The 13,059-nt window shown below is 36.3% G+C and overlaps 1 protein-coding gene across 1 annotated transcript in view; it reads right to left on the reverse strand.

The window, feature by feature from the left end:
- Positions 1-979: 979 nt before the first annotated feature.
- The window catches only part of LOC139711405 (guanine nucleotide-binding protein G(s) subunit alpha-like), a 37,332-nt gene continuing 25,252 nt past the window's right edge, over positions 980-13,059 (reverse strand). The window contains exons 5-13 of the mRNA XM_071623290.1: positions 12,437-12,534; positions 10,888-10,942; positions 7,841-7,914; positions 7,141-7,199; positions 6,202-6,322; positions 4,727-4,851; positions 3,314-3,397; positions 2,298-2,371; positions 980-1,175 (exon numbers count right to left, since the gene is read on the reverse strand). Of these exons, the coding sequence (XP_071479391.1) occupies positions 1,020-1,175; positions 2,298-2,371; positions 3,314-3,397; positions 4,727-4,851; positions 6,202-6,322; positions 7,141-7,199; positions 7,841-7,914; positions 10,888-10,942; positions 12,437-12,534 (846 nt within the window). The 3' untranslated portion in view covers positions 980-1,019. The remainder of the gene's footprint in view (positions 1,176-2,297; positions 2,372-3,313; positions 3,398-4,726; positions 4,852-6,201; positions 6,323-7,140; positions 7,200-7,840; positions 7,915-10,887; positions 10,943-12,436; positions 12,535-13,059) is intronic.

The following is a 13,059-nucleotide window of genomic DNA, read 5'->3' on the forward strand; positions in this document are numbered from 1 at the left end:
GACACTGGGTTGCTGAAACATACCTTTCACATCTGCGTTCGTCAGTTTCGTGTCTTGTTTTTTTTTTTTGACAAAGATAAAAAGAGATGGACATAGTATAATGTTGCGACAGAACAACAGACCTACAGAGAGAACCGAATAGAAAGAAAGAAGAAACTTCTAGTCTTCTTTAGCGCCGTATATTGCTACAGAAGGGCACGCAGACCTGCTGAATGCCTTATATTGAAGTATCCCGGGAGTATCTTCTCGTCAAGACTTATAAGACTTGACAAGATTGATTTCAGCTTATCGACGCCGAAGAGGGCGCGATAATGCCTCACACCATTGAGCCGATTAAGCTGCGTGACAGCTTAGCCCATTCCACATTCGTTCAAAAGGAAGTTATCCTGTCACGTACTAAAAGTAATCCTCGTCCCCTGTTATCCACGACCACCCCCTTTGCATCATCATCCTCATAATACTTCCACGACCATTCATTACTCCTTTTTTCCCAAACATGCAAGATTGTAGTTCATTCATTAGGCATTACTGTATCCATTTTGTAATATGTAACAATTAATATGAGTAATGGCAATGATGGTATTGTAATAAAACTGTGATAATAACTGTTACGTAGCAATAATGATAATGAGAATAATGCTTGTCTTAAACAATAAAAAAGTCACAAGTAAAAGAATGATAAGACTGTCACATTCTGTGAAGCAATTTATCGACTTCTTCGGTATTTCTCGATTTGCAAGAACCAAAAATTGTGGAAACTGAGAAGTACAAAGATGCTAAACATTCAACAATTCGAAAAATTTGACAAGATTGTGTAGATTATATCCAACGAAGATCCATTCATAGTCGTGGACGGTGCGATGAAATACAAACCAACAAAAGTTCAATAAACTTTTTCTCTGTTCATTCAACTGTGACGTCAGCCAATGAACCGATATCCCGGTGAGCGCATGAACAGTAAAAAGTCGTTATTGTCTGTCGCTGCAGTGGCCATCCTTCCATAAGGACGTTAGATGCCGCTATAAGAGTTCGTACTTCTTGAGGTTCTCTCTCTGAATAATATCCTCACAGTAATGGAAGACTTTCTTGATGTTCTCCGTGTCCACCGCGCACGTGTAGTGAGGGTAGCAACACTTCCGGAATTTGATTTCCGTGTTTTGCACCACGCTAATATTCTAAAAGAGAGAGAGAGAGAGAGAGAGAGAGAGAGAAAGAAAAGGTAGTTGAAAATAATAGTGATAATAGTAATATGTATATATATATATATATATATATACATTGATATATATATATATATACATTGAATATATATAATTTGGGGCATAGGGGGAATTTCCATGTGAAAACCAGGTATCCTAAGGGGAATCCGTCCTTTGGGCGAAATATTCGATTCCCCTTAGCGTTTTCAATGCTTGTTTACGAGTTTTCCTGTACCCCTACACCCTTGAAACTGCGCAAAGTGAAATGTAGAGGGCAGCAGAAAATATTGCACTATGGGAGAGTTCTCCTAATGCACCCTATATTTTGTCACATGAATTTGTTATATAATTCACCTTAGCGCATTTTAATACACTAAGGGCAATTGTTAATATACAAAAAATCTATGATGCAATATTAATCATATACAACAAAGGAAATGATATTCTTTGGTTATACAGTAAAGTTTAGATAGGCTGCTAGTTTTCATTTATCAATTATGGGATCAGTTGTTTCATTAAAATGTTTGTTTTTGTCTTTTTTTTAATAAAATTCTCCCTAATTACCAAATTATCATAAAAATGTTAACAAATTATGAAATTCCCCATATGCCCCCAAATAATTGTCATTGAGTGTGTGGAATGAGATGAGATGACGTCATGCGGAAAGAGATAGTCCAATGCAAATGGCCGGTTTCGAAGTCTATTACCGCCAAAGTATGCCAATATGATTATCACCTTTGTACAGAACTCTGACGACGACACAATAAAATAGAGTCTGACACTTTCCAGCATGGTAAACGCTACAAGCCACTGAAATCATTAAACACGACATGTCTTTCGTTGTTGTTTTGTTTTGTTTTGGTGTGTGTTTTTTTGTTGTTGTTTTTTTAGCTCTAGGTGCTATTAAAAACTAGAACGTGCGCTACATTTCCAACACAAATTAAACATAAAAATATAATACATACTTGTGTAAATTACACATAAATCTATGAATATTCATCAACGTGTCAAAGACATGGTTTTGTTTTAGTTTTTTTTTATAGCTTTTTCATTGTTTTTCATCCTGTTTCATATTTGTCACGGTTGAATAGGACTCACTGTGAACTTGTCCTTGATGAAGCTCTTGGCCTTGAAGAATTCCCTGCTCCCGATGAGTCCCAACTCGGGAAATGCTGTGGGGAGGAGGGAGGGGGATCAAAACAACAGGTGTACAGTCTATCTGTCACAATAATACATATTATTGATGTGTAAACGATTTTGCTTAATGATCGTTGAGCAAGCGATTTCCTTAGAATGGAAAGCGGATAGTCGTGCTAAATTCATCTCACTCGACAACAAACAAACAAAATCAACAACAGGAGTGTAATATATCATATCTCTCGATGAACTAAATTAGCACTATTTTCCTGACCAGGTCAAGTTAAACTTGCTACAAAAATGACGCCGCAGAATGCAGATCAAAGAGCAATCACGTATGACAATGATGTAACTCGTAAAGGTAAACCGTTCCTGTAATACGGAAAACACAATTGTTTGATGAAAAAAAAACCCAAAAATAAAAGCATTCCCAAATATTCATCGCTATGTCTATATCCCGTAACACAGACACATTCGATAACGTTGTATACAACAATAAGATTGCAGGTGTAAACAGAAACAGAAAGGAGTCATCCTCGAAATTGAAAGAACATTGTATTCCTTGAGCTATATGGGTTGTGCAGAATTCCACAGTTTTCTCCAATGGATTTACTATAGGCCTATAATTTATGTAAAATATTTCGGGCAAGTCAAGATTGGTGTAACGCTAACTTGGTTCTTTTTTTTTCTTTTTAGATTAGGACTCAAAGAACAAGAAAAATAAAAAGAGAAAGCTGTACAGACGTGACTCCATGCCTCTGCTGCTTAACCTTAGGACCACTGTTTTCTAATATCATTGATATTGTGTGACGAACAGGCTGCCCGCGGTGCTGAGAGTTTCTTTTCTTTATCAACCAGTTACGAACCACGATCACACTCACATACAGTATATAGCTCTGTCAGATTAATCTATGTGGACTTGAATTACATAGGATGGTTATATAGCGTAATGGCGGATAGCCACGTGGTTGTTGTACCTGATTCCTTTCGGCGCTGTCTTTCTTCCATTGACCTGGTAACGAAACACCCACAGCACTGTTCCTCCACGGGCTCAATAGTTGCTGTGAAAAAATTGAGAAGAATGCACGTTAGAATAATGTCTATCAAATAAACAAACAAACAGACAAACAAACGCACACAAACAATACCACCGTATGTACAATCCGACCTCTCCAATCCGGCCTCCCTTTATCCGAATCTCTTTATTATCCGGACGCGATCTCGCCGTGATTTATGTATGTATATATGTATGTATGTATGTATTTATTTATTTATTCATTCATATATTCATATATCCATTTATTCATTCATTTATTTATTTATTTATTTATTCATTTATCTATTATTCATTCATTCATTCATTTCTTCATTTATTTTTTGGTCAATCTAATAATTGCAGGCATAAGGCTGATTTCAAACTCAAACAAAAACATTCCCACACAAACTAACATCAATAACGTATAATTTCCAAAATAGTTGATATACATTCATATCTAATTTTCATGTAAATAGCGTGTTTTCAGACATTCACTAACGTTACCCCCAAATCACAGCAAGAACATGGTCAGAAAATTTTCATTAAATCATGGCACGGCGCAGGCGATCGTTCATTGAGCAAATTATCAGAGGATTCTGAAAGCAGACCAGCTGACGAGGACGTGACATGATCACTCAAAAATTGATACATGTGCGTATATAGGCCTATAGCTATCATTGTAGGCAGCAGCCTGCGCGAGTTAAACATTGAGTCTCCCATATCTGGCCAAATCCCTTATCCGGATGAGCGCCGGCCCGGTCCCGACATGTCCAGATAGGAGAGTTCGGACTGTATTAGCATTGGACAAACTTGGGCTTGCGGGTTTCTGTGTAATGATTCGTAAAAGGAAATCCACTCTTGATAAATCGAGGAAGATTGAGAAGATGAAAGATGCCATCACGTTTGTTTTATTCGTACATCCATGTGTACACAAAAATAGATTTGACTTAAATGAGAGAAGTCAATTAAACACATGCAAGTCCCGTAGGAAGCTATTACAAGAGTTGGTGTTATTTTAAACCTTGTCACAAATGCGTTCCCGTTTTTGTTTTTGTTTGTATAAAAAAAGCGCAAAAAACTACGAATGTAATTCTTATAAGTTTGAATCAACATCAACATTTCATTGACATTTATGTTACGCGCTATGTCCTAAACAACCAGGGAAACAGAATAAAGCGCAGTAGAAAAATTACAGAATCAATAATAAATTATCTTATCAATTTCAAAAAGTCCTTATTCAGCATAAACTGTTTATGTATTTGTTCACATATATTATGATGTACGTAAAAATGTATCAATTAGCCACGCCGTCACACAAATATGATGATCACTGTTGATTACAGTATGCACTCACGCGGTGGAGTGTATTCAAGGTACTCTGGAAAGTAAGTCTCGATGCGAGTTCTGCCATTAGCTATTTTCTCAGCCAGGATATCTTGCTTGTTGAGGAAGAGGATCACAGATGTCTCCTTCAAAAATCTGGTTATATGGAGAGAAGGAAACACGCAAGAATTACATCTCTCTATGATATCTAAAGAGTTTGATCGCAAATCAAGAACTATATGCCATATATTTCGCGATTCTAAATTTTCGCGAATCAGGAATTCCCGACGATTTCGCGAGTGGTTAAATGCGTGGAGTCTTGTACTGAACGGAGAAATGTACACGCGTATGTTAACATTCACATCGGGATCAGAGTCAATATTTTAATTTCTTTAATATCTTTAATTTCGCGAATAGCACCCGACTCTCGAATAGCACCCGACTCTCGAATAGCATTCGACTCGCGAAATTCGCGAAAATAAAAACCTCGCGAAATATTCGGCGTATACAGAACTCCATGCGTGTTGATTTGAGATGAGTGCTATTAGATCTGCTTTAAATGAACAAAAATATAATTGGATCTTTTAAATCACAGCTTCAAGAATATTTATTCCGCGTTATGTAACAAGTGAGGTATCTCTGGAAAGGTTTCGTTCTGCCTTTATCTGACAATGGACTTTCATTAATATGTTGAAAATTGCTCTTAAACCGTTTAGAGCTCAATCTCTTTATTTTTTAATTATAATGTATGTTTGATTATATAATGTATATGCACAATATACCTTCTTTACAAGGCAGAAGATATGAGAACAACCCTTAGCTATGCCTGTAATAAGTTGAGAGAACATGTACGTTTAATATATAGTAAAAAAGAATGGGATTCACTTTGCCTTTACTTTATATCGTTCCACCACAGTGCCAATTGTGCTGCTTTATAACCCAAGGAACGGATGGTTCGATTTCCTCAAACCTCACTGATGTTGATGTTCGTCACACTTGTCCTATACATTCACTGACTTCATATCATCACATGCCTGGTATAAACACCCTTTTAACTAATCGATATACAATGTCTGTTATGGCTACGACGGTGTACTGCATTGGTCAATGTATGACTTGTATATTAGCAAAGTAGAAAACATGAGAGGTGTAATGGTAGCTATACAGTACACTACTATACAATAGCTATACAGGGTACTTTAATACACTTTTCCAAGATGAATATAATATATGCAGAGCTTAAGACGCCAAAGCGAATTTCATAATATTTCTTTTTGTGCGGACAGGAAAAGCACAAACAAACAAACAAACTGAACTTATTTTTGCCAAGTTCACACTAATGTTCTTTTAAAGCTGAGAGCTTAATGATAATCACTTATCTATACTATCGCTAGTTCATTTCAATTAATCTTAACGTAAATTTGAGCATCGATGTGTTCGCAATTCATTCACTTCTAGAGAAGTACAGTGCTTGGATAATGCAGGCATAAATGTCGAGCTCCGAACCTGTTTTTCCATAATCTCTCGTACAGTGACAGTGACTCCATTAGTCTGTTCTTTGAGTCGTCCTCCCGTAGATTCAAATCAAATCCGCTGCAGGCAACCACAAAAATCAAGGCAGTGATATCTGTAGTCAAGCGAAAGAAGCAGGGGAAAAGAAACAAACGAATTGATTAAACTTGTTGCAAACATCCACATACACAGTATTGTTCTCTATGACATAACAGTGAAGTGAAGAGTTTTGACTGAAAAAAAAATAGATAAACGCCATTTTCAACGGTTTCAACATAAACGTCAGCATCAAATTGAAAAAGAAAGAAGAAAATGAAACTTTTTCGGTTACACTGCTCTTGAAATATCTTACACATAAATAAAATGTTTTAAATTATCACAAATATCTTGTTTTCTTGATTTTCAGCAGATTCATTCTTGAATTTATCGAGTTGTTTGTTTTTGCATTAAAACTCTTATTGAATTTCATTTTGATTACAATGCATGAGATTGATTGATTGATTGATTGATAGATAGATTGATTGATTGATTGATTGATTGATTGATTGATTGATTGATGGATGGATTGATTGATTGATTGATTGATTGATTGATTGATTGATTGATTGATTGATTGATTGATTGATTGATTGGTTGGTTGGTTGAGAGAGAGAGAGAGATGATTGATTATTTCAAGTTTTACGCCTTCTATTTCTCCAACGTTAACTCATAATAATATCGCTTTCATTTTCATGCTTGTGCATTTTGTTTCTCTTCAACTTTTGAGAGAGAACATAATTATTATATCACAAGTTATGCTTTTGTGCGCAGAGCCTACCTGTCTGATTCTTAGCTACGAACTATGACGTAACAAGTGTTGGCAATCAACTTTCTTAAAATGAAACGCCGATCTACTTCAATCAACATGATAGTAACATTTTTTTTTCTACAAACCTGAGAAACATTGGATCCACTTCTTACGCTCATCCCGCTGTCCACCAACATCCAACATGCTAATCGTTAATAGAACAAAGTTAAATATATAGTTAGCAATTAAAAAAAAACATGTATCATATGAGGGCAAAAACTTGAGTCAAGTACTTATCAGCGTTTTATATAGATGAGGTAAACCTACATAGTCACTTGACCTGAGCAAAATGAGTACAGTTCACTCTGAAGCAAAACAGGCACGTTTGTAACACGAAAAGAAAAAAAAAATATAAGTTGCAGGATGAAAAAACATGACTTATTACGAGATTTATATTTTAGTTTTGATTGTTTTTTTCTTAAATAGCTCGTTATATTGCTCACTTCAGGAGAAGACCGCAATTTCAGCTTTAGTTAAAGAATATCGTACGTCGCAGAGGACAATGCAGTCATCAAGATAGCAGTTGAAATGCGCTCTTCCCCTAATCCCCCCCCCCCCCCCCAGTAAATAGGCTACTTATCAAGCGAAAATTGCCATGTACTCGCCCAACGTTCAACTATATTCATGAACGTCCCATTGCTGAATCGATCTTCTTCAAGGTTTCATCAATCTGTCATTTCGTGGTCGTCGCACTTTATATCCCACTCGTTTTTACAAAAGATCGGGTGCGGGCGTGGCGGAGGGTGGGAACAGAGAGGAAAAGACGCAGTAACCATGGTAACTCACTGGAATGTGACGTTCTTGATGTCAAACCATGTTTCCACCACACCCGTCGTCACTTTCCTGGTCCTGACAATATCCTGTTCGGAAAATTAAGATAAAACAAAAAGAAATTAAAAGCTGTCGTTTTAGAGAATTAAGATCGAAACAATCATGTATGTATGTTTGATGATGTATACCTTATGTATTTGATACATTTTATATATGTCTGCCGCCCTGTCTGTCTGTTTGTCTGTATGTATGTGTGTAATGATTATTATTTCATGCACGTACAGTATTCTAATTATCCTTGACTTTTCCTCTCCTCCTCCACTTCCATTTTGCTCCCTTAACGTAACTAACGTAAACAAAGGAAGTATGTTACTTAACTTTACATTAACCGATAATTATGTCTAATTGATGTTGACGTTCATCGTAAATTGCCTTGCATCATTCGAAGGGCGGGGTTTGGTAACATGATTAACCACTCGCTAATATCATACAACACCACGTGTGATTACCAGCTTTTGAAATGTCAGGGGTTTTTTTGTGGGGGGGGGGGGGGCGGGGGCGTGGGGGGCTGCTCACTTACTTTCGTACCAATATTATACAACTGACAGTCACACCCATCATACCCATGTGGGTACTGTAACTACCACTCTTGCGATCATCAGCACTCTGTACTCTATAAATAGCAGAAGTGTTTTAAAGGAAGCGTATAGCTTTGGTTGAGACCCAACTTCAGGCTTTGAATAATTCTATTTTTGGAGGGGTTGAGATAATTAGACAACGATCATGAAATGTGTAGGAGTTTGTAATTCCATGAGGAGGAATTCACCGTTTATTTGATAAAATTTGGTTTTGAAATGGCTGTGATATCAAAAACAGAGCGACCCTAATAAGAGTGGGACCCACATTTTATTACGATTGCTTTGTTTTACTTTGTTTTTGGATATCTCAGTTATTCCAAGACCAATTTTCATCAAATAGACTTTTAATGCCTTTTAGAATGGCGATGCTCTGTACTATTTCCTAAGCGCTTTCTTGGTATCTCATAAAAGTTTAAAGCCCAATTCTCATCTCCACCAATACTACCATCTTTTTAAGCCTTTCTGCGCCAGGGACTTTGGACAGTGTGTGCAACGCCAATGGGATTTTTGAGCTAATTGGCAGTCAAAGCACAGGCAGGGTTAACCGCGCTCGTTACTTTACACAAAAACTACAATCAATTTCAGAAAGATCTCATGCAAATATCAAAAGGTGGTTGTGTGTTTGTGTGTTTTTATCGTTATATGGGTTACATAAAAGTACTTGACCTCAAACGACGACATGGTTTCATAACGATGGATGTAAAATTAATATTATGTATCATATCATTGGTTTCATCATCCATGTATCTTACTGACGTCCCGCTGATATTGTAATTATGTTTATGGCACAAACCAGATTTTAACTGCAATGTAGTCATATCCTTTGATTAATCACGTCTGCCCGAGTTTCAGTGGATAGTTTACGCATTGTATATCCAGTCATTACCGAAATTACACGCTTATGTTGCTGGCTCTTACTCCACGTAAATATCGTACAACCGAAAATGATCGATCACTTAAAATTCAATCCAAAAGAAGAATTCTGAAAGCTAATATGTTATAAACGCGAAATGTAGGACAACAACATCAGAAAAAAAATGCCATATGCATACAGTGCAATACCACACGATGTACACCTTTTCCAACTTCTTTTGAGTTTGAACCGTTTTCAGTTGTTTTGTTGTAAGGAAATTCTGTCATATCATTAACCCTCATCATATATATGTTTATTGTGACGGCCCTTGCAAGCTTTCAGCTCTGAAATGGACGAGAAAAAAAAAGCAATCATTTACTCACTTGCATCTAAACAATTCATTGAATTTTTCTTCTTAGAAAAAAGAATTTCTTTATACCATTGCTGCATTTTTATTTGCATTTTCGAGTTTTCGGAAACGTTGCAGACATAAACGAAATTGAAAATTTGAAAATTGAAAGTGTTTAAATTTCAAACTGTCACACTTTTTTATCACTAGGTAGTGATATTATGAGCAATCACCTACTTGAAAAATGTAAGAAACGGTAACGTCACCTCATCGCCTCACATAATCTAATTGGCAGGTATATCTCTTTTGTAGAATCAGAAGAGTACAAACGAAAGAAGACAGGATTTTTTTTTTCTTGCACTGTTATTTCTTGTTTGTTTTGTTTTTCTTCGAGGTCGGGTATACCATTATGTACACCTCACACTGTGTATCGCCATGGTACATTGTATTTGTTATGGGTAACCCTTTTGTTGACCAGTTATGAATATGATTTACATTACCGACATTGCTTTGTGAACAATGTGGATATTTTTTTTTTAGCTGCTGTTGTCGTTGTTGACATAATAATGGTATCAATTCAATAATATTGCATTGTTTCATGCCTTGAGAAAGGCTGGATAAATTGCATCGTTTGAAAAGGAAAAAAAAAAGAATATGCTGTATATCCTCTTAATCAAAGATTGCCAGTTATGTAGAAAAAATGCAGAAGATGCTGAAGTATTGACCCCGCCCCCCCCCCCAAAAAAAAGATTTTTAATGCACTTCTTTTTTTGTTAAAAGATAAGATCATTTATTTATAGAGCTTTAAGATGATGACATCACCACCGGTTTTAATATGTTCGTGTTGTTGCGACCGTACTTTGCTTTTGAAATATGAAATATGTGAAACTATAGAATTATGAATAAAATGATAATAAAAATGCTAGTAGTAGTAATAGTAGTAGTAATAGTAATAGTAATAATTACAATAATAACAATAATAACACGTGTCTTTCTGATCTCGTATCTGATTTTTATTATCATGTTCTTTTTTATTTTGCTGAATACACATTTAAATGTGCTGTATATGATTTGGACGTACGCATGTGGCATAATTATTTAAGACAGATGAGCATATTTCCATAGACTGGAAAACATGACCTTTGCATAGAGGATTCAGGAGGTCAATGACCTTTATACTGCTGTGTACTGTATGGCCTGAAGTGACCCGAGAAGTGCTTACCTGTTCGCTTGGTATGAAGTCTGGTTCCTGAATGTCTGGCAGTTTGTCTAGAAAGCTGCGGATCGAGAGAAATCAACATAGTAGACCATTAAAATGCATTCTAATTGGGGCTTCGTCCTATTTTTTGTTTTGTTTTGTTTTGTTTTGTTTTGTTTTGTTTTCTCACTCCGGACGCTTAGGCATTACTGGTGCGACGCGGGTCTGATATGTCAATAATCTATCACAATGAAAACACGTGGGGTCAGTGTGGATGCAGGGCGCCGGATTCGTTCTGCGTCGTGAGGTATTGACAGACCCGTTCGTCTTCTTGGATTATGGTGGATTCGGGACGTTAGGCTCACATACAACACACCTTGGTATCCTCTCTCCGCTATAGACCCTGATCCTATATATCGATCTAGTCTTCGCATACATACAGGTAGGTGCGTTTCCTTGAAAAGAACGTGCCCCGCTGAAGCTTTACAAAAGATAGAATGGCTGTGCAAGGATATGCAAAGTGTTATGATACCTGATGTACGTATTGTACACATAACACTTCATCCACAATAACTATTTGTAGGGTGTCTACGCGTGCATATCGTGGTACACACACACAAACACACACAAACGTATTCATTATTTGAGATTGACCACAAAAATCTGTGGGCATGAAGAAGTCATAGCTAGAATTACTTTAGATGACAACGATTCCTTCCCCGGGCTTATTACAAGTCTTTCTCAATGATATTTTGAACCCTTCGGGTAGAACATATTCTAACATGTTCCCCCTAACCAGTCTCCACATGTATATAACTTCCTGTCTTTGACTGAACAGGATGTACACTTGCCCGAGTGGGAGGGAAAAAAAAGTGAAATATGGCCCTGGGGAGGGCAATATATTCAGATGTACCCACGAACACAGGCTGGGTTAACACAGGATCAATTATTCATCAAGGAAAAGACAAAAACTCAGGGTTGCATGGTATTACGGTTCGTTTTTTGTTTGTTTTGGTTTGTTTTTCATTCAGCACTATAAGAGGGATGGAATTCATATTGGGGTCACTTTTCATGCATGTATAATGTGCAGTAAGTGGATATAGAAAGCATTTCATAATGCTATAGTTATATTGAAATACGTATCGGTATTCTAGTCTATCTATGCAACTATCCAGGTAACAGACCAGCTATACACAGCAAGAAAGATTTATATTATTCTGACTTTCTTTGAGAATCAGTATACATAATATGTCGGGTTCGAATCCCGATGGAATCCGATGTTCTTTGCTCATTGTTCCACTAATAAATGATATTCATTTCTGGTCAGTTTCCTTCTGTTCGCGTTTGTAATTATATATATATATATATATATATATATATATATATATATATATATATGTGTGTGTGTGTATGTGTGTGTGTGTGTATATATATATATATATATATATATGTATATATATATATATGTAGTAAAAAATTTTCAGACCATAGACTATTAGATTCAACTGAAAGCCGGAAAAAAAAGAGCAAGCTGCAAAATGCAAACCTTCAGATGATAATGGGAGACACTTACTACTTGGCGCTGTCTATAAGCTGGAATTCATGGGAGCGTAGGTAACATGTCTGTACTCCTTCGTCGCGCCACAGCTTTTGTGCGTTCTCAAGGAATTCCTGAGAGAAAGAGAGAAAAATATATAAATATATATTTGATATATGAATATATTTGTATGATTCATTTTCCTTTGAATCACCTTTTATTTTCCCAAGAACAAAAATACACCTTTAGTTAACTGGATACATTATTATATTTGATATATAGATATATCGGTATGGTATGCTTTTTTAAGGTGTTCTTTGTGTTACGAATCAAAATACACGGTCTATCTAATTAGTGCATTACAGTTATTCAAAGAGGGATGCTATTCCTAGTTTTCTTTGCTCTCACGTAAATGGGCAGCTACCAACACAGTGTGTGAGAAATCCAGACGAAAGCAACAGTGTTGGAGTGTTGGACAAAACTAAGTTCCATTCTATTTTTGGACCTCATCGTATGCTTATCCACCTCACTTCCTATGTCACAACGATCTATTACCTTTTCACATCCTCGTAAAAACACAAGTTATAGTTAACACTTTTCATGTTTTGGCCTTTTATGAGAGGTGCCCTGATTTGTTCAGTAAAACGCAAAGTGTACAT

Source organism: Diadema antillarum, unplaced genomic scaffold (assembly GCF_040938485.1).
Source record: "Diadema antillarum isolate AM-2024a unplaced genomic scaffold, OU_Dant_1.0 seq00001655_RagTag, whole genome shotgun sequence".
Taxonomy (NCBI): Eukaryota; Metazoa; Echinodermata; class Echinoidea; order Diadematoida; family Diadematidae; genus Diadema; species Diadema antillarum.